General features: G+C 52.8%; 1 protein-coding gene across 1 annotated transcript in view; it reads left to right on the forward strand.

The window, feature by feature from the left end:
- The window catches only part of CACNA1D (calcium voltage-gated channel subunit alpha1 D), a gene marked incomplete at its 5' end in the record, with an annotated part of 318,918 nt that overhangs the window by 250,257 nt on the left and 43,917 nt on the right, over positions 1–24,744 (forward strand). Inside the window, 9 exons of the mRNA XM_079934343.1 lie at positions 607–713; positions 2,423–2,510; positions 3,315–3,422; positions 3,510–3,562; positions 5,011–5,157; positions 6,913–7,114; positions 9,156–9,314; positions 10,631–10,741; positions 19,168–19,251. Coding sequence (XP_079790469.1) covers positions 607–713; positions 2,423–2,510; positions 3,315–3,422; positions 3,510–3,562; positions 5,011–5,157; positions 6,913–7,114; positions 9,156–9,314; positions 10,631–10,741; positions 19,168–19,251 — 1,059 coding nt within the window. The remainder of the gene's footprint in view (positions 1–606; positions 714–2,422; positions 2,511–3,314; positions 3,423–3,509; positions 3,563–5,010; positions 5,158–6,912; positions 7,115–9,155; positions 9,315–10,630; positions 10,742–19,167; positions 19,252–24,744) is intronic.

Genomic DNA, 24,744 nt, shown 5'->3' on the forward strand with positions numbered 1-24,744 from the left:
GCGTCTGAGCCACACCTGGCACACGCTAGAGTAGCTGGGCTTGGAGGAGCCTTTAAAATGGGTGTATCAGTAAGGGCCGTTAGGAGCAATACGGGGCCTGGGAAAACAATGCACGTTTCTATATCAATGGAGCGTGTGAGCCCGGGGCTCGGGCACTTCTAGCCCCACTTGGGAAGTCTGGGTTGGAGCAATGTGGGCTCTGCTGGGGTCTCAGAAGGGCCGGAACTGGCGTTTTGTGGGGAAGCCAGGTTGTCTGGGCAGTGATTACATCCTGACAAACCTGGTCAAGTGGACTCTCTGCTGAGACAGAGCCTTTGGACGTGCCAACGATGTATTCATAATTGAAATGTGTTTTCACTGTGATAATGTCCAGTGAAATAATTGCTCTCCTCTTTTAAAATGTATAGGAAATCAGCTGCCCCTTTTCCATTTCTGAACAAAGCATTCAGTTGCTCTGCCCTGTTGGTTTACATTTCTGGCTTCCTAATGCACACTCGTTCGTAAAGTCACACGTTGCTCAAGCTTTTGTAAAGAGCCCAGGTTTCTTTTCCTTTGCAGAGAGAAAAGAAAAACAAAACTCTAAATCCCTCATGATTCTGCTTATAGATGACGACTTTCGGAGCTTTCCTCCACAAAGGGGCTTTCTGCAGGAACTACTTCAACTTACTGGATATGCTGGTCGTTGGGGTGTCTCTGGTGTCATTTGGGATCCAGTAAGTATTCTGGGGCGTGTGTGAACGTGTGTGTACAGGACTGTTGGGCAGGAAGGTCTATGTGAGGAATTTTAACATAATCCGTAAAGCCTAGGCATCGTTTTAATTGTGGCGTTGGGTTATCTGGGAAAGCTTAATTTGTGCCCATGCCAGAAAGCATTGGGACAGCTCATCCTTTCTTGTGTTTCTGTTTCTCTTTTTATGCCCTCTGCTGGGTTGTGCTCATTATTCTCTGTGATACTTTTTTCAAAAGAGGATGAAAGAAGTCTAGACTAGGAGGGAGGGCAGCTGGACTCCAGTCTGGGTTCTCCAGGGGCTGGTCCAGGGCCCGGGGCCGGTGGGGGCTCCTCTCCCAGGATCTCAGTTCCCCATCTATACAGGAGGGGTTGGACGAGGTGACCTCTCAGGCCTTTCCAGCTTGGATATTGAAGGCGTCCCTTACTCTCCAGGATAAATCAGCTGCTATGACTCTTTTCTTTTGGCATCTAAAATTTTGTTTGGTTTTGGTTTTGTTTTTGTTTTTGCGGTACGCGGGCCTCTCACTGTTGTGGCCTCTCCCGTTGCGGAGCACAGGCTCTGGACACGCAGGCTCAGCGGCCATGGCTCACGGGCCCAGCCGCTCCGCGGCATGTGGGATCCTCCCGGACCAGGGCACGAACCCGTGTCCCCTGCATCGGCAGGCAGACTCTCAACCACTGCGCCACCAGGGAAGCCTGGCATCTAAAATTTTTAGCTAGAAGGGGTCAAAGCTGCAAGTCAGAGCCCCAGGACCTTTCCATGGCATTGAGGGATTTCTGGTGGGGAACAGCCCCAGCTGTACACTGCCTGCCTGCCGTACCTGGGGGTTTGGGACAGAGGCTCCAGTGGGAGCGTCCAGGGGTGGCCTTGCTTTCCTGCTGACTTTGAAGCACCTCTACTCAGGTGCTGACCATCAGTGCCCCTCGTATGAGAGCACATGTGTGCACATGGCCTCCGAACTAAAGGGAAATGAGAGGCTCTATCCCCTTCAGAAGGGGGAGGACCCCTGCCTGAAACTGCCCTGTGTTAAAATCCTCTTCCTCACCTCCCAGCAGTACCCAGGGAGAGGGAGCCACGTAGTCACAACTCGGAAAGGCGTTCTCACGAGTATCTTTGCAACGCCTGTAAGCTCGCAGCTGTGCCTGCGCCCTCCAGCTGCCGCCCCCCCCCCATATGCTAACCCCATACCCACTCGGGACTCACCTGATATCACCTCTATGGGGCCTTCCCAGACTCCCCAAGGTGTGTTCCCCTGGCTGCCTTCTCTCTGTTGTCACACCTGCATGCTGGCTTGCGGTTGCCCATCTCTCCTACCCAACAGCGGACTCCTTGAAGGCCAGAGAAGCCCAGCACCAGGGCGCTGCAGCAGGCTCCAAACTTAGCAAACCCACCAAACCAACGCAACTCAGCCAAGTACTGCCTAGCATTTGCATCAGGGGGAAAGAATAAAGCAAACTCCTAAATTGTGTCTCTGCTGCATTAGTTGTGTGCCCGTCAGGGTCTCTGAGAGTGCGGGGGGCCATGGAGCGTGGGCCGGGAGGAGGAGACCCACCCTTGTGTGTGGTTCATGGGGAGAGATTAGCTCTGCTCCACGTGGCCCCACCATAGTTGTACTAAAGTGAAATCATCTCACAGCGTTTTACCACCGTGATACACTCTGCTTGCTTGCTTTCCTCTGCTCTTTCCCTTAGATCCAGTGCCATCTCAGTCGTGAAGATCCTGAGAGTCTTAAGGGTTCTGAGACCGCTCAGGGCAATCAACAGAGCAAAAGGACTTAAGGTTTGGATTCCTGTCCAGGCGGGGCTGGCTTCAGTTGGGGTTAGCTGTCATCACTGATTTTTCTGGGCCGGGACTGGGTTGAGGCCTGATGGATTTTCCAGTGAGCTTTGCCTTTGAAAAGAACATTTCGAACCAATGAAGCTGCCTCTGCTAAGTGCTGGTAGTGTTTTTCAAGTTATTATTTTCGTCACAGACTTAGAGAATGATCTTATGGTTACCAGGGGGGGAAGGGTAGCGGGAGGGATAGATTGGGAGTTTGGGATTGACATGTACACACTGCTACATTTAAAATAAAAGGGCTTTCCATGAAAAAACGTTATTATTTTTTAAATTTTTTGTTCAGTTAAGATGTTTTTCTTTATTTGATGACTGTTCACACTTCATTGCTTTTTTCATTATTAATAGTGTTCCTCTGGGTTTCTTTTAGTCTTTAAATCTATTCTTGTGCGGTTTGTACAAAAGGCCAGAGGGTTTACATTTTCCTAAGTCGTCTTATGGGGTACAGGACCCTGTGTGCCAGGCAGTGCTGTACCCCATGGCATTTCTTCTGACTGAGCTCACTGCTTTGGAGGAAGCCAAGGAGGAACCTGCTTACAGGGCGTTCCTCCCAGGGGGCCATAATGCACTGGGGGTAACTCCATAGATAACCACCTGAAAAACGAAGCGTAAGGGACTGTCACGTAGGAAAATAATATAAAATTGCATATAATCATAGAAGATCTTGGCTGGTATTAGTTCACCCCGTGGCTGAAATGACACAGGGAACTAACACGCCCCTGTCCCCTCCCCACCCCCTCTCCCTAGCACGTGGTCCAGTGCGTCTTTGTGGCCATCCGGACAATTGGCAACATCATGATCGTCACCACCCTCCTCCAGTTCATGTTTGCTTGCATCGGGGTGCAGCTCTTCAAGGTACAGGGAAGGGCCTTCAAGCATGGAGCCCAGCCCGTCGTCTTCAGGCGGAGCCCACATTTGACTGTCTGTCTGTTTTGTATCCAGGGAAAGTTTTATCGATGCACAGATGAAGCCAAAAGTAACCCCGAAGAATGCAGGTGAGTGTCCTGAACGTGGGAGTGGGGAGTTTGGAAGAACAGATAAAAAGCTTCAAGAGTCCGCCCGTGCTAGCATTTCAGAAGTTTTTGTTGTGGAGGACAAGAGGCCTGAGAGCTCAGCCCATGGCTGGAGACGTGGAAGGGTTTTGTTTTGAGGTGAAATTCACATAACGTAAAATCAACCGTTTCAAACTGTACAGTTCAGTGACATTTCATACAATCACATTGTGGAGGGAGCACCACTTCTGTCTAGTTCCAAAGCTTTTCATCACCCTTAAGGCATGGACAGATGACTTCTGATGTTTGGTATAGAATCAGTAGACTGGGGGAGAGAGTGGGCACTAAAACCTAAAATAACAATTATGAAATGCTCCCCAAAAGCTCCCCCTACAGCCACGTATCCAATTATTTCCTCAAACCAGAACTTGAAGCTTAACTTCCTGGAGTTCAGGATCTGGCCACCCTCTTCTGACAGGTCCCAGGATGCTTCTTTCTCCTTGCTCCCATCATCCACATCTTGGCCATATGTTCGTGCACAGTAGTGGGCAGAGGAGAGAGCAGGTGGCATATCCTCATTCCTCTTATCCCAATGCATCCAAAAGACTGTGAAGGTAGACACGGAGGCCATTGCCTGAAGTTCTGAGACCTTAGAAGCATAGACGTCCCTGTCCTTTTGAGATGTCACCAGGCAAGGCTGGCCTGCTTGCACTGTGTTCATTGAGGGTTTCTTTTCAGCAGAAGGTGCAGTCAGAGAGCACCAAAGGCCATGTGACTGTGGCAGTGCACCTCAGGGGCCCCGTTCATGCTCTGGGGTGGGGGGGCGCCCATGGAGTTGACAGCACAGCAGCCGCGTGACGACGCTTTCCCTTCCCTCGCTAAGTTGGCCTTCTCGTCTGTGAAACAGAGGCATTCTAGGAGAAATACTGTGTACCAGCGATTATAGAATTGTTTTGGAAAGAAAACTGGGAATATTGTTAGTATGAGAGAAGGAGTTTGATTAAAACTAAAATGTAGAGAAGGAATTTGATTAAAACTAAAATGTAGAGAAGGAATTTGATTAAAACTAAAATGTAGAGAAGGAATTTGATTAAAACTAAAATGTAGATTAGAGGATGCCTGGGCTTGTTTCCCAGAGCCTGTGGAATTCTGCATGCCCAAAACTTTCGGTTCTTCATTGCACACTTTGAGGCCATCGTATGAGGGATGGTTCTTGTTCGGTAGTTTTCGTTTGTGATCAGGCTGGGTGTCTGCCTGGTCACTCTGGAGGATACTCATTTAGTCGTTGCTGCACGGTTATTCGAACCGTTGAGTAGGCTAAACGCAGGGCATGATACGGAGAAGCACAGGCTGTGCCACGCTCAGGACGGTGGCCTGGCCGGGGAGGGATCGGGCAGCGTGACAGATTCCACATCCTGCCAGGGTGACCGCCCACTTCCTCTCCTCTCTAGGGGGCTCTTCATCCTCTACAAGGACGGGGATGTCGATAACCCTGTGGTCCGTGAGAGGATCTGGCAAAACAGCGACTTCAACTTTGACAACGTCCTCTCAGCTATGATGGCTCTGTTCACGGTCTCCACGTTCGAGGGCTGGCCCGCGTGAGTACCAAGATCGCGTGTCTCCCGGGGACGCTCCTGCTGCTTCGCGGGCACTCTGGGCTGAGCCGTGTCTCCTGGAGAGCGGGTCCTGCTGCTCTTCTCCAGTTTTGTAGGCCTTTTCTATGACTTTTTAACTTTGGACCACTTATCACTCGCTTCCTGGCCCACAGGGCTCCTCTGTCTGATGAGGCAAAGGATTAACCCCTGTGGGCAGCCAGGACTCTCGGATTTGGGAAGCTGGGGTCTCGGAAGGGGGGTATCTCTCAGCGGGCTCCTGGGGGGCATTGCTGGATGTGGATGGGGAGTCCCCAGAGCCATTTTTCAGGCCAGCTCCTGTGTCACCTCATCAGTAAAGCTGCCACGACACTGTTCCTGAAGAGGCCCTTGAGAGTGTCCCAGACCGTTCATTCATGTGTTCATTCACTCCTAGTAACGTACTAGTACGTGCCATCACGCCGCGTCTCTCACTGCCGCGCTCGCTGGCTCGTTCATAAAGTGGGCTCCTGATACCAGCTCCGTGCAACATGCTATACTACGCCCTGTGGAAGAAACAGAGCTGTCTAGATGCGGTTTCCCCTCTCAAAGCCCACGTTTAGTCAGTGTCGTCAGCCAGGCCAAGCAGGAGGGTCCTGGTGTGTCAGAGACATGCAGCACAGGGTCCTGAGGGATGGCTAGGATTTTGATGGGCGAGGTGAGAAAAGTGGAAAGAAGGAAGAAGGTAGAATACAAAAGGAGAGCTCTTGTCCCTTTGTTGTGCTCTGCTCTCTGATGGCCCCCCAGCTCCTGCCACCAGAACATATATATGTTGATAGAGTTCTCAATGTCAAGTTCTCATGCCCAGAGGAGGGTGGACAGGCTGGCAGGACTCTCTGGATGTGTGGGGTGTCTGCGAAGAAGAAGGACAGTGGGGTGGGGCTTGTTCATTGGTGGATCGGTCCTGCGAGAAGAGGAGCATAGAGTGAGAGCCTGCACTCCACAGAGGCACTAGCTGTGGTCTCAGGGTTTAAACCCTGTGCTTTAGTAAACCTGGGTGGCAGCTGCCACCAGGGATGGCAGGGAAATGAACAGACTTGGGGCTCGGGGCTCAGGCGAGGTGGGCTCAACTCCTGCTCTGTCCCCAGGACTGTGACCTTGGCACTTAGATCCCTCTCTGAGCTTCCGTAAGACAGGGACGACCGTATGTCCACCTTTCCAGATGGATGTGAAAACACCTAGCACAGTGCACGCCTCGGGTGGGTGCCTGGAAGGGCTGAATTTGCATCAGAACGAGCGTACATTGAATTGGAGGCCGTTGCAGTAATTGCCCCTCTTTCTGCTCAGAGTTCTGCCTGGCACATTTCATTTTAGTGCTTGTTTCAGTTTGGGGAACCTCTCGTAGTTCTTTGGAAATGCCCTGGCCGCTCGCTCGTTGTCTTGCGTTTACAGCTTTCAGTTCCGCCAGTGTCTTCCATGTGACGTCCTTCCTGTCTTCTGTCTGTGACTAGAAAGGAGCATTACTGGATATTTGTAGAATCTTTTCCAGTCTTCAGAGCAATCAGTCAACAAATATATCCCAGGTGTTCCCTCCGCCAGGTGCCGGGCTGATCGGCCTAATGCCCCAGAGGCTTCCTGAGGGACCTCCACGTGTCCCGGGGCCTTGGGGTGGGCTCCCAGCGAGGGGTCCGACCGTCCGTGCCCGCAGAGGTGGTCAGAAGCTAGCGGGGCTGGGCTGCTGGCTGAGCGGCGCTGGTGCTCACTGGATCCTCTGCTCTCCAGGTTGCTGTACAAGGCCATCGACTCGAACGGAGAGAACGTCGGCCCCATCTACAACTACCGCGTGGAGATCTCCATCTTCTTCATCATCTACATCATCATCGTAGCGTTCTTCATGATGAACATCTTTGTGGGCTTCGTCATCGTCACATTTCAGGAGCAGGGGGAGAAAGAGTATAAGAACTGTGAGCTGGACAAAAATCAGGTTAGAGTCACGCACTGTTCGGGCTTCTGTCCCTTGAGCCAAAGAGGACCGATTTCTCTTTTGACAGCTTCCCGCGTGTAGAGAAGGGTGCCCGCCTGCTCTCTCTCCCTGGGGCTTGGGCCCTGCTCAGCACACTCTCAGCCACTGTGAGTCATCAGTGGGGAGCGTTAGTTTCCCAGATGCAGATTAGGCTGTAATTTTGAGATTTACCCGCAGACACGTGAGTGAGAAGTCAGGATACCTAGGCCACCTTCTGTGGTCATGACCCACCAGTGACAGCTCAGAGTCACGTAGGATGGTGTGGCCTGGGGCCAGGAAGCACCCAGTGACGCTCGCACAGCCCCTCCCAAGGGATAGCCTTTTATCTCCTCAACCTCGGGACCATTGACATTTGAGGCTGGATAATTCTTCGTTACGCTTGCGGTGCATGGTTGAGAAGCCTCCCTGGCCTCTCCCCACTAGATTCCAGTAGCACCTTCTGCCCCCCACCCTCATTCCCGCTCCAGAAATATCTCCAGACATTGTCAAATGTGCCCTGGTTGAGAACCATTGACTTAGGAGGAAGTACCCTATCACACCACCGGGAAAGTCGCTAACTTTAAACTTGGGACTAAGGTTACACTGGCATCACTCTCTTGATCTAGCACCTTGTTTTAACCAGTCTGTTAGGCTCAGGGGCCTTTGGCTTTGATCGTGTGATGATGCGAGGGGGCCAGGAGACCTGTCTGGTCCTGTTCTGTCTGCACCTGCTCTGTGACGGTGGGTGCACCTCCACCTCCTGTCTGGGCTGTCTCCCTAAATTGAGGGCATTAAGGAGTCACTTTTAAAGGTCTTTTTCAGCTGTAAAAATAGTCTGTGAGCTCGAGATTCTGTTCTGGGAGTTTCCCCCAGGCCCTCTATCAGTAGCCATCTCTGTTTGATGATTACATAGAGAGCAAGAATCACTGCCAGCCTGGGCTTCCTGGCGGGAAGTCGCCGTGCATGGTGAGGCCGTCTGTCTCGGGCTGCAGCATCTCCACTGGGGGAAACACGAGGACAGCTTGGTCTATAGGAAGACATTGCTGTGAGTTGTCAGGGCGTCCCTGCAGATTTTATCAGTGACGGTCTGAGGGAGGCCTGGCCCAGCTCTTCACCCCTCCCGACCCCCGCCAAGGAAGAAGAGTGTCAGGGCGAGACCCAGGCGGAACCAGAGCTGAAACTAGGTCACCACGAGGTCCAGGATAGGCTCCAGTCAGGGGTGCCAAGAGTCAGCATGTGAAGTCACAGCGGGGCCAGGTCCTGGACAGAGAGAGCCTGTGGTTGGTCTGGGCCTAGGAGCAAGTAGGGTATGATGCTGAAAAGGCTTTCGGGGCTGGAGGCTCTCTGGGCTTGCTGCAAAGGGTGGACCGGTCTCGGCCCCAGCATCAGTGGGCAGGGCAGTGCTCCAGCCATCATCACGGACCATGTCCTGGGGGTTCTAAGATGAACACGACAAGCTCCTGAGCCTCTACAGCTCTCAGACAGACACACAGCTCACTCACCATTAGACACTTAGGCTTACCATGCTCGTTCTGGCTTCTGGTGGGCGTCTTGTATGGGTCCATCCTGGAGCAGCCATGGGACCTCCAATCTCAGGGAGTCAGCCCAGCCCCTCTGGTTCTTGAGAATTTCCTTGCCTCTCGTTACTTGGCTTCCTTCCCTGGGCAGGAGAACTACAGTTGTACTCCACCAGCATCAAGAAAGGGCAGGGATAAGACATGGGTCAAGGCTTTGCACCTCTGCTTAATGCATCGCCGGACCTCAGTCTTTTAATAAGCGAAATGGAAGCAAACTGGGTGCTCTGCTTACCCTCAAAGGCTGCTGTGAGGACCACATGAGGTGATGGAGCTGGGGGCCCTTTGTCAGTGATGCTGAGTGGTACCTGTGCGGGTTGCGCTGGCTGTTCCCCCTCGTTCTCGCTCCCTCCCGGTAGGCGTGCGCCAGCTTTTCAGGGCAGACGAGAACTGCGTCCTTCTTCCATAGACGTGCTCAGGATCCCCGTTGCTCTTTTCTGCCATTGCAGCGTCAGTGTGTTGAATACGCCTTGAAAGCACGTCCCTTGCGAAGATACATCCCCAAAAACCCCTACCAGTACAAGTTCTGGTACGTGGTGAACTCCTCGCCTTTCGAGTACATGATGTTTGTCCTCATCATGCTCAACACACTCTGCTTGGCCATGCAGGTAAAAATGGAGACAGCCGCGTGGATCCCGTCCGGGCCTTCGGTGCAGCCCCGTGCCCCAAAGCCTGAGGGTGGAATGCCGCCCCTCACAGGAGGAAGGGTTTGATTATCTGACGAGTCTGGGCTGTAGTTTGGCCAGACTCGCATTCTGGCTAACAGTTGCCACGGCAGGAGTTTACAGTCACTCTTCTGCGTGAGAGACTGTACAGCGTGACCATAAGCGCCATTCCTCGGGAGCCCTAGCGTGGCTTGCAGGCCTGTGAACCTTTACTGTGGGCTTCTGTGGCCAGGGAGTGGTTGTGGACTAAAGCTCTGTCTGTGTGGAAATGAACAGGCGGGGTCTTCAATCCTGACTTGACTCCTTAGCAGCCGGGTGACCCGGGGCAAGTTATTTAAATCCCCCGAGCCTGGCTTTGTCGATTGGTAAAGTGGGAAACGAAGTTTATGCTGGGTAATTTGTGTCCGGCACTTTGCTCTGGGCCTGCCCCAGAGTGTCATTCCTGTCCTCAAGTCACTCTCAGCGTGGCAGTGGGGAGTCTTCTGGTCCGTGGAGTACTGAGTTTGACCTGCCTGACAGCGACTCTTGGCTCACTGGGGGCGAGGAAGGCAGCTCACTTCAACTGGCCACATTGGATTACAGAGCGGTATTGACAGTGAGCGTTTCCAGCCCTTGCGCTGTCTAGTGGATGTTGCACTAGGACAAGAGTGGCCAAGGTCTAGATTCAGTTTCCCACTGGCTCTAAGAACTTGAGCAAACCAAACCAACTCCCGGTGCTGTCTGGGAGATGAGTGTAAAGACAGCCAAGGGTACGTTTTCTGGCCCTTTCCTTAAATTTACGAATTCCTTATGAATGAGGACCCTCTGCTGATGTAGGGAAAAGCACGAAGGCAAGATGATAACAGTGCCTTTGATTGAATGTAGGCCTAAATGGCGTATAATGTATCCTAACCGAGTCCTACTTTTGTCCATAGACCTGTGGGTGTGTTCTGCATTCTGCCTGGGTCAAGGCCCTGAGTAGAAACCCTGCTGGGAGAAAGGGTGGATTCCCTTTGTTCCGAGCAGAGGAAGTGGATGTCTTTCCCCTTCATCGTTTGGTCACCCTCATCTTGTCAGGGCCCCCTGCGCTTTGTGGGGGGCCAACCATGTGCCCTCGCAGGGTCAGTGGAATCACTGGGAGAGGGGGCTGGACCGGGGAGGTTGCCTCACTGCCCGTGTGGCAGGCGGACGGACGCCTGCAGGGGGTGGTGGGCTGGGGAGCCTCCTTTTGCGAGTCTGGAGTGGACCCCCGAGAACCGTGCCTCTGCTTCCATCCACAGCACTACGAGCAGTCCAAGATGTTTAATGACGCCATGGACATCCTGAACATGGTGTTCACCGGGGTGTTCACCGTCGAGATGGTTTTGAAAGTCATTGCATTTAAACCTAAGGTGAGTTGCTGAACCCACTGTCAAAGGCTGTAGCTGAATCACTCCAAAGAGTCACCCACTTCCCGTTAGTCTCGTGTTCTTGGATTATGCTGAATTGTTCTGGCCGTTAACTAGGTTATCACCCGAGAACGTTAAAATCTGATGAGGGCATCTGTGTACACATGAGAAAATAAATCTGCGAAAACAAGACCTCGCAAAAACAATTCTGAGAAAAAGAAGAAGAGAGAATTAGGAATTTGCAGAATGGAGATTGTTTTGAAACCTGATTTTCTGTTTCTAGAAGAGCGTGTGTCAGACTGTCTCAAGGAAACTCGCCTCCTTACTTGAGCATTGGAGACATTGTTTTCGCATAACCCATCAGGAGTAATTCGGCCCTGATTTTACTGCTACATTGCCAGCATAAAGACTTTGGTTTTCTTTGTTCTTGGTCCACAGCATCTTTTTCACCTTTTATGGAAAATTCTACCAGCTGCAGACCTCTCACAGCCATACCATCTTTCGTTTGTTTAATTTAGGAAAATTTCACTTGACTTTAAGACAAAACAAGACACGAGCATTTTAAACTGTGTTGGACTGCTCTGCGTGTTATGTCTCCTTTAGGACAGACTGAGTCCGGTCCACAGTTGTCAACGTCTGTAGCGTAAGAGACAGATAGTATAGTGTCGAAGAGCACGCACCATTCTGGGACCAGACTGGACTCAAATCCCCAAGCAAGCTGTCGATACTTCACTGCTCTGTGCCTCCATTTCCTCACCCATGGAATGAGGGCTCTAGTAGTCCTACTTCCTAGGGCAGTTTGGAGGAGTAAGAATCACTCTGTGTGTCACGCTTACAAGAGCGCTCGGCACGTAGCCCCACGCTGTAGACGTGTCAGGACTGTTACGAGGACGACCACCATCCCCATCATCAAGTGGTGATGTTTCCTCGTCCTAAAACCCTAGACAGAGGAGCAGATCCTGGCCGAGCTGTGACACATTTGACCCTCAGTTTCTTTTCTAGCAAAGGCTCCACCCACCAGAGTTAGAGAATGAGTTCAGTGACCCCAGTGTCTGTTCATCAGGGTGTAAGGTATCTGACAACACTAATTTAAGTAAGACTCGGATTATGAAATGATGGGTTCACATACTCCATCCGTAAGTGGAATTCTAATTTAGAACTGTTCCTATCTTTAATTTGAATTAATTCCTATGCAATCTTTATCAGCTCTTTGTGGACAAAAAAGAAAGGACGCTTGTAAGTGATCGATCGGGGTGATTGCAGTGGGGTCAAACCTGGCATTTTTGCATGGCCAGATGCTAATTACTGTGACTTGTCCATATCTCCACACATGCACCTTCTTCCCTGCCCCCACCAAACTCTTCTGAATATCCTTTGAGATTTTTGGTTTGCTTCCCTTTCCCCTTTCCGTCCTTGATCAACATTTGTCTGGACTGATGGAAAGGTTGCAGAGTAAGAACTCCAAAAGCACTTGATCAAGGCGACATGGCACGTATCTATGCAACATTTCCTAGATCCCCTCGCCATGTCTTGCCCTGCCTGGTGATTAAGCTCTGAGAAGGCACATTTCCCCCGGCATGTGTGTGAGTCCGTGTGTGTCTGCGTGTGCACTGTCAGCGGCTGTGTCCGGTGAACCACTGTTACCAAACCTGAGAGGAGAGTTCAGTGGTGTGTGAACAGGCTGGTGAGGCCGAGGGGAAATGAGTAGCTAACTTATAGTCAGTACTGATCCATCAGAGTTTTTAAATGAGCGATTTCCGCTAGAAATTGTGCCGCTTCGTAGTTTTCCTCCACAAGGTATTTTCACAGCAGGAGACAACCTCAGATTACAAGTGAGAGAAAGTTTAAAACAGCAATAGCAGCGCCTCTACGCTTGAGGGGCACCGTCACTGCATTTGCGAAGCAGATGGATTTGGTGTTGTGACGGTGTGTCTGGAGGAGCCGGAGAGAGTCATTTCACCAAGAAGCAAAGCTCTTCTTAAAACGCTTCCTGACTCTCCTATCTCCTCTCTGGTGTTAGCAAAGCAAGGCCAGGCGAGTAGTCATCCACAAAGAAGTCAGTGAGGCCCTCCTACCCGTCAGAGGGGCAGTGGGGCTGAGGAGGCATGTTGCAAAGGTGGCAGAAGGAAGCCTCTCTGTGAGGAGATGGCCAGAGGGACAGAGGGCTGGGAACCTGGCCCATAAACTTCATCTAAGAAGGTCTGTGTCTCTCCTGGGGAGCTCTGTCGCAGGGTCCTCTGGGGCTGTGTTCTCCACAGTGAGGGGCGCATGTTCCGGGAGAATCTGTCAGCATCTGTCAGGAGAGACAGGGTTGCAGCTGTTTTGTAATAGAAATGCAGAGGGTGATGTTACAATCCTTCCTGGGAGGTGAGAAGGCATCATAGGAGGCAGGGTTCAAACGCGTGGAGGAACCTGACTCCTTTTATACTCAAGGGCCTGACTGGTAAAGGGGGCCTCCTGAGTGAGAGCACTTTCAGAGGGATGTGGTCCGAGCTGGGAGCTTCCCTGGTGGGGAGGTGGGATCACTCCAGGAGAAAAGTTGTTTTGAGTGTGGGTTAGGCAAGCATGGAAGGTGGTGAGACGCCAAGGAGACAGGGAATGAGGACCGAGCAAACAGGCTGCGCAGTGGGTTGTGTCGGCTCCCCAGGGAAGACCCACCCATGGGGCATCGAGCTCGTGCACTTGGAGCGGCGGAGCCGCCCTAGGGTTTTGAAAGGTGGGCCATGATGTAGATAAGAACCAAGTCCTTCCCCTCCAGTGCTCCCAAGGGGCAGCCGCTGGACTTCTCAAGTGAATTCTCTTGCTGCAAGGAGGGAGGTTGAAGAGGAAGGGCTTTGTCCAAAGTCCTGGCTCCTGTAGGTGTAAGGAGCACTTCTGATTTGCCTGAGGTTCCTTCTTTGCGCTTCCGGAAGCCGCCCATCTGGTGCTTTGTCCAGCGCCTGCTCAAGTCCGTGACCCGCCTCCGTGTGGGCTTTTCCTCAGGGAGCCGCGCTTTGTTCCCAGGGCTCAGACCTCGAAGCGCTTTGGTCTTGGTTCTACCCTTGACCCTTGACCAACACGCGGGCTAATCTGAGTGTTGCTTAGAGCCGCCGCTCCCTCTCCGAGGTTCCTCTGCACCCACTGATTCATCCAACCACAGACCACGTAGGGCCGTGGTATTTACTCTTGAAAAGCATCCGTGTGTATGTGGACACGCACAGTTCAAAGCCACATGGTTCAGGCGTCAACTGTGCCTTGAAAATGTCGAATTTACCTGCCTAGCCACTTGAGCTTGGAAAACGTTGAGAGTTACTGGGTTTGGGGAAAGAAGAAAGTGCTTTCGTGCTGTCCTCGTGCTTCTGTGCAGAGCGGATGTGTCGTGGACACTGGGTCACCCATATGCCTCCCAGGACAGCACTCCCTCCCCAGGGTCCCTGGCAGGAATAAGGCTGCTCTATCAGCCCCAGCAATTTTCCTGGAGCACATTCTGTACCTCCTGGGAAGGAACCGTGACACTATCTTTTCAGTTCTTCAGTGATCACATATATATATATATATACACATATATCATAAATGTATCTCAGTGATTTATTTTAATGCCAAATAACGCTTGAGGGGAAATATTAACTCTCCTTAACTAGAACTTGATGTCAGACTCCTTCATGGGCTCAGCCTGTCCTTTCAAGGCCGGGGTATCCCGGAGCTCCCTCCTGGTCCCCTTCTCCCCTGGTGAGACGCGTGCACGCCCTGGGCCTCGGTGGCCAGCTCGTCTCACCCCAGCCTCCGCGGCCCTCCTTCCTCTTGCATTCCTTGACCGCTGAACCATCTCCTGCCTCTGGCCTCTGCGCCCCCCTTCATCTTCCACACACTCCCTTTGTAAACTGAAAGCTGGCCGTGCCACCTGTTGTATGAAAAGAAAAGGTAATTTCATAGTCGAATATTCAAAGTTCTGCACCAAACACTAGCGCACTTACATCTCTGCCTCATTTCCGGCCGCGCGCTCCCAGCCGTTCCTCCTCTGCACCCCATCCCCACTGTGACCATGCGGGACCTTTCCGTGGCCCGTGCTTCTGTGTCTGGAAGCTCTTTTTCCACCTTGTTACCTTTTAAGGCCTGTCTGGAATGTGGGCTCCTCCGTCACAGTGTCCCCCAGCCCAGCCAGGGCCGGCGCTCCCCTTCCCACGTGCTCCTGGTAGATGCTCACTGTGCACTGTCAACATCAGTACCCTCCGTGTCTCCCTCTCCGTTAGCTGATGAGCAGCTGCTCAAGGTTGGGTGGTGTTTGTCTCACGCGATGCCTGCTACATGCTGGTTACTCCATGGGAAGTGGTGGAAGGAAGAAAGGAATGGATGGATGAACCTGTGGGTGCAGCCTCTTGTCATCAGGCCCTACTGGCTTTTCTATCACAGGAGACGTGGGCAGAGCAGAGTGGCCAAAAGTGAACGTATTTTTCTTTAAGCCTCCACTTGACCTTTGGAAAGGCTTATGCTGGTTAGAAGGCTGTCAGTTACAGTTTCCACCCAGAGTTGGCACTGTGGGTCATCCCTTGGGTCAGATGCTTCCCAGACAGTCCCTGGCAGAAACTGGTAAGTGATCCGGCTGCCTCAGTAAACCCCAAGAGGCCAGGCAGCGAAAGGATCCCAGACTTGGGCTGCTTCTCTTGTTTGCATTGCATAGACCTCGCTGCCCACCATGTGCCAAGCCCATGCTCTATCCTGGCTGGGGGTCCAGCTCTCCTTCCAGGAGCCTATAGTCTAGCCGGAGATTATGTTAATGGACAATCAAGATAGAGTTCTTAGAAACCAGGGAGCTTCCTGGCCCTAAGCCCACGTTAGTCTGGGTTATGATTTTAAATTCCCGGAGTCAGAAGTGTTTCCGAGTAATAAATGTTATTGCGTGTGGCTGACTTGCTTGATCCTTTCAAATGGGCGAGGCTGTTCCAAAAGTAATACGGGCCAACTGTGGCCAGACTGGTGGGGACTGCTGGCTCCACCTGAGGGGCCCTGGCCTCCACATTCGGTTGTAGGAGACCCTCTTGTGACTGGCCAAGAGGAGAGAGCATGCAGGTGGGCGCCGTGCTAGAAGCCGTAACCTTCTGGTTACCCAGCGGCTGCGGTGGCTTTGATGGGAAAGGGGTGGGGCTGAGTCATACTCACTTGACAGTGACTTTATTACCTAGGAGGCTACTAAACAGGGAAACAGGATGTGGGAAGAAGGCGGGGGGGCTGGCATTTTCTGCCTCCCTGGGACCCCTAGCAAGCCATCTGGCCAGAGCCTGTGATTCCAGCCACCTGCAGCCACTCAAGCCTCCTGTCGCCTAGATGAGGGTGTCAGTCCAGGAACCCTCTAGAATTTGGGCACAACTCTGTGAGTGCAGTGGACCCTCCAGAGAGGGTGTTGAGGAGATTACCAAAGAGTTCCAGGACCCCAAACATCAAGCCCCTATCGTGTTGATTTGAAGTGACTTTATACACCGCAGGGGGCCAGGATGGGCCGGTTGGAGAATAGCTTGCAGGCCGGTAGGACTGATCTACAGGTGAATACTGATCGTTCTGGAGAGACAGAGACACAGAGACACACAGAGACAGAGAAGCTATTCAGGAATGAAGTCTCAAGTAGGCAAGAGGGGCATGCAGTGCCCTGAATGGTGGTGGGCATGGCCTCTGGTAAAGGATGGACTGTAGCAAGAGGGGGGCAGGGCCCGTGGTGTGGGACAGGACAGGAGGGACAGTGGGTCTTCACTGCTCTCTGTGCCCTAGAGCCCCAGTTGTTACTGCTGACCACGCGTTTCTAAGGCATCAGTTCCTCTCTAGAGGAGAGGGAAAGGCTCACCATTGTCTCTGCAGTTCTGAGTTGCTGTTCAATCCATGAGGAAGAGGACAGGCTCTGCACCTCAGAGCGCGCTCTGTGGCCAGGCCGCCAGTCAGCCCACTGTGTGCTACCACTCGCAGTGATGCAGATAATTTAAGAGCCAATGCTGTGTTCTCACAACCCGGGTACGACGGCGGCACTCAGCGCACCACGTGGTCCAGCTGACTTTGGTTTGGCGTTGTCCTCGGGGAGGGAAGCAGAATGTGCCTTTACGTCCTGGTGCAGGCTCTGGGTCTCCTCTCTGACCAGCACAGCCGGCTTCCTGAGGGGCACCAGTCGTGTCCTCACCGTGGCCTGCCTCTCCTGTTTTGCCAGCCAAGAGTCCCACATCTTGAGAAGAGAAGCTGTAAGGAGTGAGACGTTGTCTTTGTTAAGCAGACGCTCCCATTAGACATTTATCACAGATCATCAGAGCTGGTGCAGGCGAGCTTTTGTTTACTTGTTAGAGGGCCAACAGAGGGGTCTGGGAGGGTGGCAGTCAGTCCGTGAGGGTAAGTAACTATGAGAGGTGCTGGGATTGTGGGAGAGGAGGAGAGAGGAGATGGTGGGGGGTGGGGGGGGCGGGGGCAGGCTCAGAAGTCGTGGCAGTTGGTTGGGAAAATCTTACATTATTTAAGATGAAATTTTTTTAAAATCTCAAACCCTAAGTCAGCGTTACAGGTCCCCCATAAATGCACCTGGGGTGATGAACAGTGATTAGAACAAACATCCCTCCTCCGGCTGTTGGAACAGCCAGCGTGTCCACATTCTCCATAGTGTCGTAAAAGGCTGGGGCTCTGCAGTGGCTTCCTCTGGGCCTGCACTTGATCAATTCATGGGATCTGACACTTCAAAGCACCTTCTGTTCTGGTGTTCTTGATCCAGCACTAAGTGTACCCCGTTGTAAGCACACTGGGCCCCTTTTTATATGATTCAGACCTGAATTTTTATTTCCACAACGCATCCTGGCTTGTTGAAAAGATGCAGTTGATTTGCAGACAGTCGTTGACCTTGCAACCAGAAGCCTCCGTGCACTGTCCTCCCCACCACCCCCTCCGACTGAGGGCTTCCTGGGGGGTATCAGGAGACAGCAGGCAGCAATTTAGCACCTACTGTGCTGAGCCCAGAAGAGGATGCAAAATGCATGCCATGTATGTACAGATTTGTAAGTCACGGTCGTAGGGATGTTGTACCTTCAACAAGAGACAAGGACCTGAAATAACAAGAATAGGGCAGAGCTGAATGACCAGGAGGGTGCAAGTTGGTGGAAGGAGGAGGCCTTGCCACGTGTCAAGCACTATGTGGGCTCACGGCTCCGGGCTGGGTGGTGGGATTAGTGGAGGAGGGGACAGAGCAGTCAGCGCAGTCCTCATCCTCAGAGGGTCTTCCATGGGGTAGACCTGCGGGCAGAGGCCCCAGATTCAGTGGTCAAGACCTGAGAGACATTCGGAGTCCCCAGGATGGGAGGTATAAGTCAGGAGGATCTGAAAACATGCCATCAGGGCATTGGCATTTGAGCTGAGTGTCAAGTGGACGTGGGCAGGTAGAGTTGGGGTGGGGAGGCCGGGATCACAGAGGCCTCAGGAGTTGGGCAAGAACCTGGTGGTGGTTTGAGGGATGGAAAGAAGTCCGCTCAGCCTGGAGGATGCAGAGGGAGGGGAGGGAAGCCAGAGCTGGAGAGGAAAAAGGAGCCTATGAGGAGATAGGGGCTGCTCTGGGGGCCAGTGGGAGCACTCGAGCATCATCACCGTCCCTGAGCGCTCCTTCCCCGTGAGACCTGTGCACTGATCCCGCAGCCCTACAGGCCACACCTCTGCCTTAGACGGCGTGCGTCGCTGGCCTGTCTCCCTGTAAGCCTTCATGTCCCTTTAGACCGAGAGCTCTGTGAGGACATCCTGCCGCGGGGCACACCCTTTGCAGTACTTGGACTGTCGAGGAGGGGCAGGGATACTGGTTTGTTTCAAGGGCACAGCAGTGAGAAGGTGTGAAACGCCAGTCACAGTGGTCTTGATGTGGAAGAAGAGAAGGAGGTGACTGGGGACCCCATGCGAGGAGTAGGAGGGCCTTCTCCTCCCTCAGCTAGCGAGGGGTTGGAGTTGTGACCTTGGGTGCCAGGGCAGGGCCACCAAGTGCCTTGCTCTGTCCTGCAGGTACTTGGCTCGGTTCAGTGCTGCCCAGGGCCACGATCTGCATCGTGTGGTGTGTGTGTGTGTGTGTGTTTGTGTGTGGTGTGTGGTGTGTGTGTGTGGTGTGTGTGTCTGTGTGTGGTGTGTGTGTCTGTGTGTGTGGTGTGTCTGTGTGTGTGGTGTGTGTGTCTGTGTGGTGTGTGTGTCTGTGTGTGGTGTGTGTGCGTCTGTGTGTGTGGTGTGTGTGTGTGGTGTGTGTGTGTGGGTCCATGCGCCCGTGGCCTCTCTCACACATGCAGGTGCCCCGCCCCGTGTCCCTCTGCACCGGTGGACGGTATGGTCGCTTCCCTTTGGCCCTCCCACCCCCCCTGGTTGCCGTGGTTGCTGCGGGGCCCGGGTGTGACCCCACGTGGTCAGCGTGGCTTCTCCTTCCTACGTGCTCATAAACATCTGCCCCCGCCCGCTCTGTCCAGGGGTACTTTAGTGATGCCTGGAACACGTTTGACTCCCTCATCGTAATCGGCAGCATTGTAGACGTGGCGCTCAGCGAAGCTGACGTGAGTATGTGCCCGCCCGGGGCCACCTCCCATCCTGTCTCTGTCTGCACACCCGCCCGGCCCTGCACTGCATCACCTGGACAAGTCACAGAGCCCAGTCGTACTTGATCGAAAAGCAGGAGTTTTCTAACGAGAGCTGCAGAGAAGAGGCCTTGTAGCGTAGAGCTTGATCCCCAGGCCTTTAGACACACATCACCTTTTGGAGGACTGACTGTTCTGCAGCGTTAAGCTGAGTCAGCGGTAGGCAGGGCAAGATAGGCGTCTCTAACTGTTTTTATTTGCTGTGTCAGAAGCAGTACCCGAAGTGATGTACCTATAACATGTTTGTTTTAGGGTGATTTTTCAAGTAGCCAGGTGGCTTGATGCTAGAATGTTCCCCTTTTATAACACTGTCCTTTTCTTCTTTTTTTCCTGTTGTGCTTCCTCTCTTCTGTGGCTTCTGAATGCTTGCTCTAACAGCACTATTTCACTGATGCATGGAACACTTTTGATGCCTTAATTGTTGTTGGTAGCGTCGTTGATATTGCTATAACTGAAGTGAATGTAAGTAGCAAATTTTGTGTCCTATAACCTCGTTAAGTCTAACACAGAGGAGACCAGAAACCCTCCCCACGGATCTCTGTACACTTTAGAAATTCAAGCACACATTTACTGCAAAAGGCTAAGAACATTTTGCCCTCTTCCCTCCCTCCCCCGGCCCCCCCATCCCCTTCCCCTGAATGAGAGTGGGGAAGTAAATGTAGAATTGCCATTTTGGAAGGAAAACCTTATTTTTAAAGAAGACCTTATTGAAATGTTAAGGGCTAGGAGTTAATTGTGTGGGTATGTGAACATTATCACTCGGTAGCTGGGTGACCTTGGCAGGGCCCCTGGCTGCTTCGTGCCTCAGTTTTTTGAGCTGGAAAGCAGAGTTCATAACGTGTGCCCTGGTACCCACTGTGGGTCTGTGAAGGCACAGGAGGGAAACCCCACAGCCGTGCCCTGAGCACACGGCCACCGCTGCGGGTGTCCTCACCTGTACGCTGTGTCTGCTGAGCCCTACTGGTGACGCTGGGGAGCATGCCTCTCCTAGCTCCCCAAATAGGGATGTAGATTGAAGGCTGCCCTGGGCCAGGGGAAGGAGGGCCTCGTGTATATTAGGAGAGGGTGTCAGCGCTCCTTTGTTGCACCCAGTTGAATCCTTTGTTGAGGAGCAGTGGTAGGTGGAGTGAACACCCCACCCAACCTTTAGGAAGCATCCTGAGAACCTTCCTCAAAATACAGAGGCTGCAGAAAGGGGAGCACCGCCTCCCACTGGCCCCTCTCAGATCTGGCCCATGCCCAGACCGGGAGGGCCTGATGCGGGCAGAACTGGCCCTACCCACTTGGTCTGTCCCCAGTTCATCAGCAGGCTTCCGTGGGTGCCCAGGTTGTGTGGAGCCCTTCGCAGGGACAGGTGGAGCATGGGGTGGGCTGCCGTGCTGTGCTGGCTTCCTGCTGCCCGGTGCCAACCTGGCCCTCCTCCCCCCATGCCTGGCCGGGCAGGGGTTGCCACGCTCTGCCTGTCTGACACCTGCGGGCTCATATGGTCCATCCTGGCGCCCAGACAGCCTGTGCCGAATAAGAATGATGAGATCTATGCCGCCACTCTGGGGGCCAGGCTGACTGTGGAGTGTAGAGTAGCAGGGCAGCGCTAGCCTGGACCTGGGCCTCAGTTCCCTCGTGGACCACTGAGATGAGTGATGTCTGCCCTCCCTGCTTCATAGGTACGTTGCAATGATAAAATGATAGGCATATTTGTGAAAATACTTGTTCAAACTCCCAAAGTGTTAGGGAGATACAATGGTATTATTTTAAATATAGATTTTCCTTGTAATAATAAGCGAAATGAACTGTAAGACATTACCATGTCCATGAGGGTGTGAGTTAAGCCTCATGACCCTCAAATTCATGCCAAGACCAGGTACTGAAATGGTATTTTACTAGACTTAGGTACATAGATCTGCCAACCTCCATAAGCCCAGACTTATATAAATTCTACGTTACGTGAAATATTCCACAAGTCAGGTATAAAATTGCCATTTATCGTGTGTGAATTACGCTTGGGTATAAACTAATCTGATGCTAACGGGAGAACATAGGACCCTCCCTGGGCTGCCAGGGGCTCTCTCCTGAGTTTATGACCAGACATCTGCCCGCTTAATCATCTCACCGCATAAAGCGCTTACGGCCTCCATCAAAGTACACTTACGTGAACAGTCTGGAAGCAGACCCTTATGTAAGTCAGAGTGGTCTATAATGGAAGTGAAAATATCATAAGTGACAATTTGAGCAGGTCTCCCTGGAGCGCTCCGTGCTTCACGTGGTGTGTAGGTGGTAGGGTCCATGCTTAGCTTCTGGGCACCAGGATGTGGCCAGGGTTTGTTCACCAAGCAGACAGCCCAGCTCTCTAATGCCCGACTCCCCGCGCTGGTGCACCGCCGACAGGACGCGCGGCTTCCTGGCTGCCTCGCCGCGTGCTGGGGCTGAGCCCACTGTGCCTTCCCTCTGGGTCAGCCCTGCCCAGCAGTGTCTCAGACACGTCCGCCTTCACCTTCCATCAGTCAGGAAAGCCACAGGTCTATAAAAGCCCACGCGAAATTTTTTAGTTAGCATTTGACTTTGGGGTTTCTGTATAATACAGGCTTTCCCTGGCATTCAGTCAGACTCGAAAACCCTAGCAGTCAGCATCCTCGTACTGTTTTTCAGTACGTGACCTTTCCCCTGGTCACAGGGAGCCTGAGACCAAACCTTCCTGAGCCGGGAGCAATGCGAGTTCAAGGCCCTGGCCCAGTAGAAAACCACCTTGGGGGACCTCAGCCTTTCTGTGCTGGGCCTCAGTGAGGAGGGGATGCTCAAGGCCACCTTCGCATCTATTCAGTCCTTCATCACATCTCTATTGGGCATCTACGACCCTCAGGCCACAGCACAAAGACAGGAGAGACTGGGTGTCCTTAACCTCTGGTGACATAACTCTCTGAGTGTAGCCGCTGGTTCCTCTACACGCCCCTCCCCCCCATGCCGAATTCCCTGGGAAGCAGCACACACCATTTCCCTCGGTGGCCCTGTCCCCCGCACTCCCGACTCAGCTGAGCGTGAATACCCTTGGTCCATTGTTGGCTGTTTTTAGCTGCCATAAGTCATCATTTTTTGCAATGTTTAACTTGCTGTGCTGTCTCTCCCAACCTCTGTTGCTCTTTCTTTTCTGTTGCCTAATCGATTTTCATGTTGGTTTTGTTTTTAGAAAATTGTAGCGGCAAGTATATATAAACATATATACGGTGAAGTCGTTGTTAAAGCAAAGGCACTCGAAAGACTGTATACTTGTCTTTCCCACCTTTGGTTTTCGCTGAGTTGCACAGGAGTGCTGTGGGTCGTGGTCATCTAAATTGTTTGCTGTGCCCTATTTCGTTGTCTCCGGCCTGGGGCCTGAGCTGGGCCGTCTTGGTCAGTCACGCTTGGCTCTGTGACCTGGCAGCATAGCCTTCAAGAATGAACGATGTGGCCTGGAAATGAGAAATTGAGCTTGCGTTTGTCCTCTTCGCAAAAACATTTTGGATGGCCCTTCCTGTTGTCCTGCTTGCATGCTCACCTGGCCCTCTCCATCCTGCCGCCCCCTCCCATGACCCCTACCCTGCCACGGTCATGGCTTGGTAGCTGTCGTGGACTTGTCTTCATCACAGTTGGTCATAATGTCATCGAGCTGCTAAAATGTCAGATGAGGACTGGCAGGCTCGGTTTTGCTCCTTCTTCGATGCCTGTTTGTTCCTTGAATGGAGAGATGATCCAGCATCATGTTCTCCCTAACCTGGGAAATGGCTGTTGCTGACATTTAGTCTTTCCAATTATCATTATTGGCGGGGAGGCAAAACACTTGCTTAGCAGCCGTGTCTGCATTGTTATTACTTAAGAGCATGTACAAAGTCAGTAGGGAGGTCGCTCCCAGGGACCTAAGAATTGTCGCTGACCTGTGGTGTACCCGGGGTGGACCAGGGGGCCCACAGCTACCCTCAGCCTCTCGTTCTAAAGCCACAGGCAGGCTGTTCAGCCCTCCGTGCTGTGTGCTAGCTCTTTTCTAGGGACCAGGTCGCTGGTTTCCGGAGACAAACTCAGCAATCCCAAATACAGAAGCCTTCCGTCCCAGAGGTGTTACATACCAGGTCAGAAGTAGTCAGAGAGAGGCTCCCCAGCAAGAGCTCTCCAGGATGCCTCAGGGTAGCTGGTTTGCCTCCTGTCTGAATTGGAAAACGGCATCCTTTCAGCTGTTCTAGGAAGAGATGGGAATTAATGCGTAAATGCAGACTGATCCCTTTGCACTTGGGCAACTCAGGGCTCATTTGCCTTCTGGAGTCGCAGGGGGTTGGCCCAGAGCCTACACGGCAAGAGCCTGCGTGGGAGCCCTGTGGGAAGGAGCTTTCCAGACTCTGGCACGTAGTGTGGCTTCCTAAGGCTGAGGGGCCATTTCCCTGTAGGGTTTCCAGCTGAAGACTGTGGCATCTCGGGAAGGAGTTACCGAGGTCATCTAGTCCAGGCCCTGGGATGACACTGGAATTCCATCTCTTGAAACATCATCCAGCCCCTAGTGCTGTCAATGGAAAGCTCCCTGGGGAGTGAGACCTTCCCTAGTCCCACAGCCTCTGGGCGTGTCCTGCGGTTGATCCCGGGAGTGGCAGCTTGCTCACGGTCCTTTTCCGCCCTGCACCAGCTCCCTGTGTCTCTGAGCCTCCTCCACCCACCCCTTGTAAGGAAGATGGGGATGGCAGCCACTCTCCTTGCATCCATCTGAGTACTGAAACCCCATCAACTGCAGAGGAGCCCATTGCTTAGCTGTAACAGCCGGAATGGGCGTTCCCGGTGGCCGCATTCTGTGTCGCCCCTCCAGACCTAAAGGGAATGAGCTGCTGTGGGTGACCAGCTGAAGACATGGCCCAGCTTTGCCCTGGCCTTGGGCTGCTGCTCCTGGCTCTGGCTGTATGTTGGAACCACCTGGGAAAGCTTGGGGCCACCCCAGATCAATTCAGTAAGAAGCTTTGGGGTGAGAGCCAGGCATCAGAGTTTTCAAAGATCTCCCCAGGCAGTTCCAGTGGGTAGCCCAGGGTGAGAGCTGGCCTGCCCTTTTCATCAGACTGGCGTTAATAGTTCAGGCAAAGCCATCCTCGGGGTCCCTCCATTTGTAAGATATTTTAGCAACTTGTACTTTCCCCCGGTGCTACCAGTGACACCCTCCCCTGCCCAGTCCTCCCTGCCCAGTGAGGCATGTGGGGGGGGGGTGTCACAGGCTGCACTGGGGGTGCACGCAGCCTGGTGTGCCATTTGCTCTGTCCTTCCTTTCTTGCATGTTGTGCTGCCTTGTCCCTCCACAAATGCTGTCTTTTCCTCTTCTTTGTTTTTTTGAGCAAAAGACTACCCATGGTTTCAAGTTCATAGGCCAAGATTTGTCATACTTCAAAGATAGCAGTTGAAAAAGAGATGTGC

Source organism: Stenella coeruleoalba, assembly GCF_951394435.1.
Source record: "Stenella coeruleoalba genome assembly, chromosome: 10".
In the NCBI taxonomy this organism is placed as follows: domain Eukaryota; kingdom Metazoa; phylum Chordata; class Mammalia; order Artiodactyla; family Delphinidae; genus Stenella; species Stenella coeruleoalba.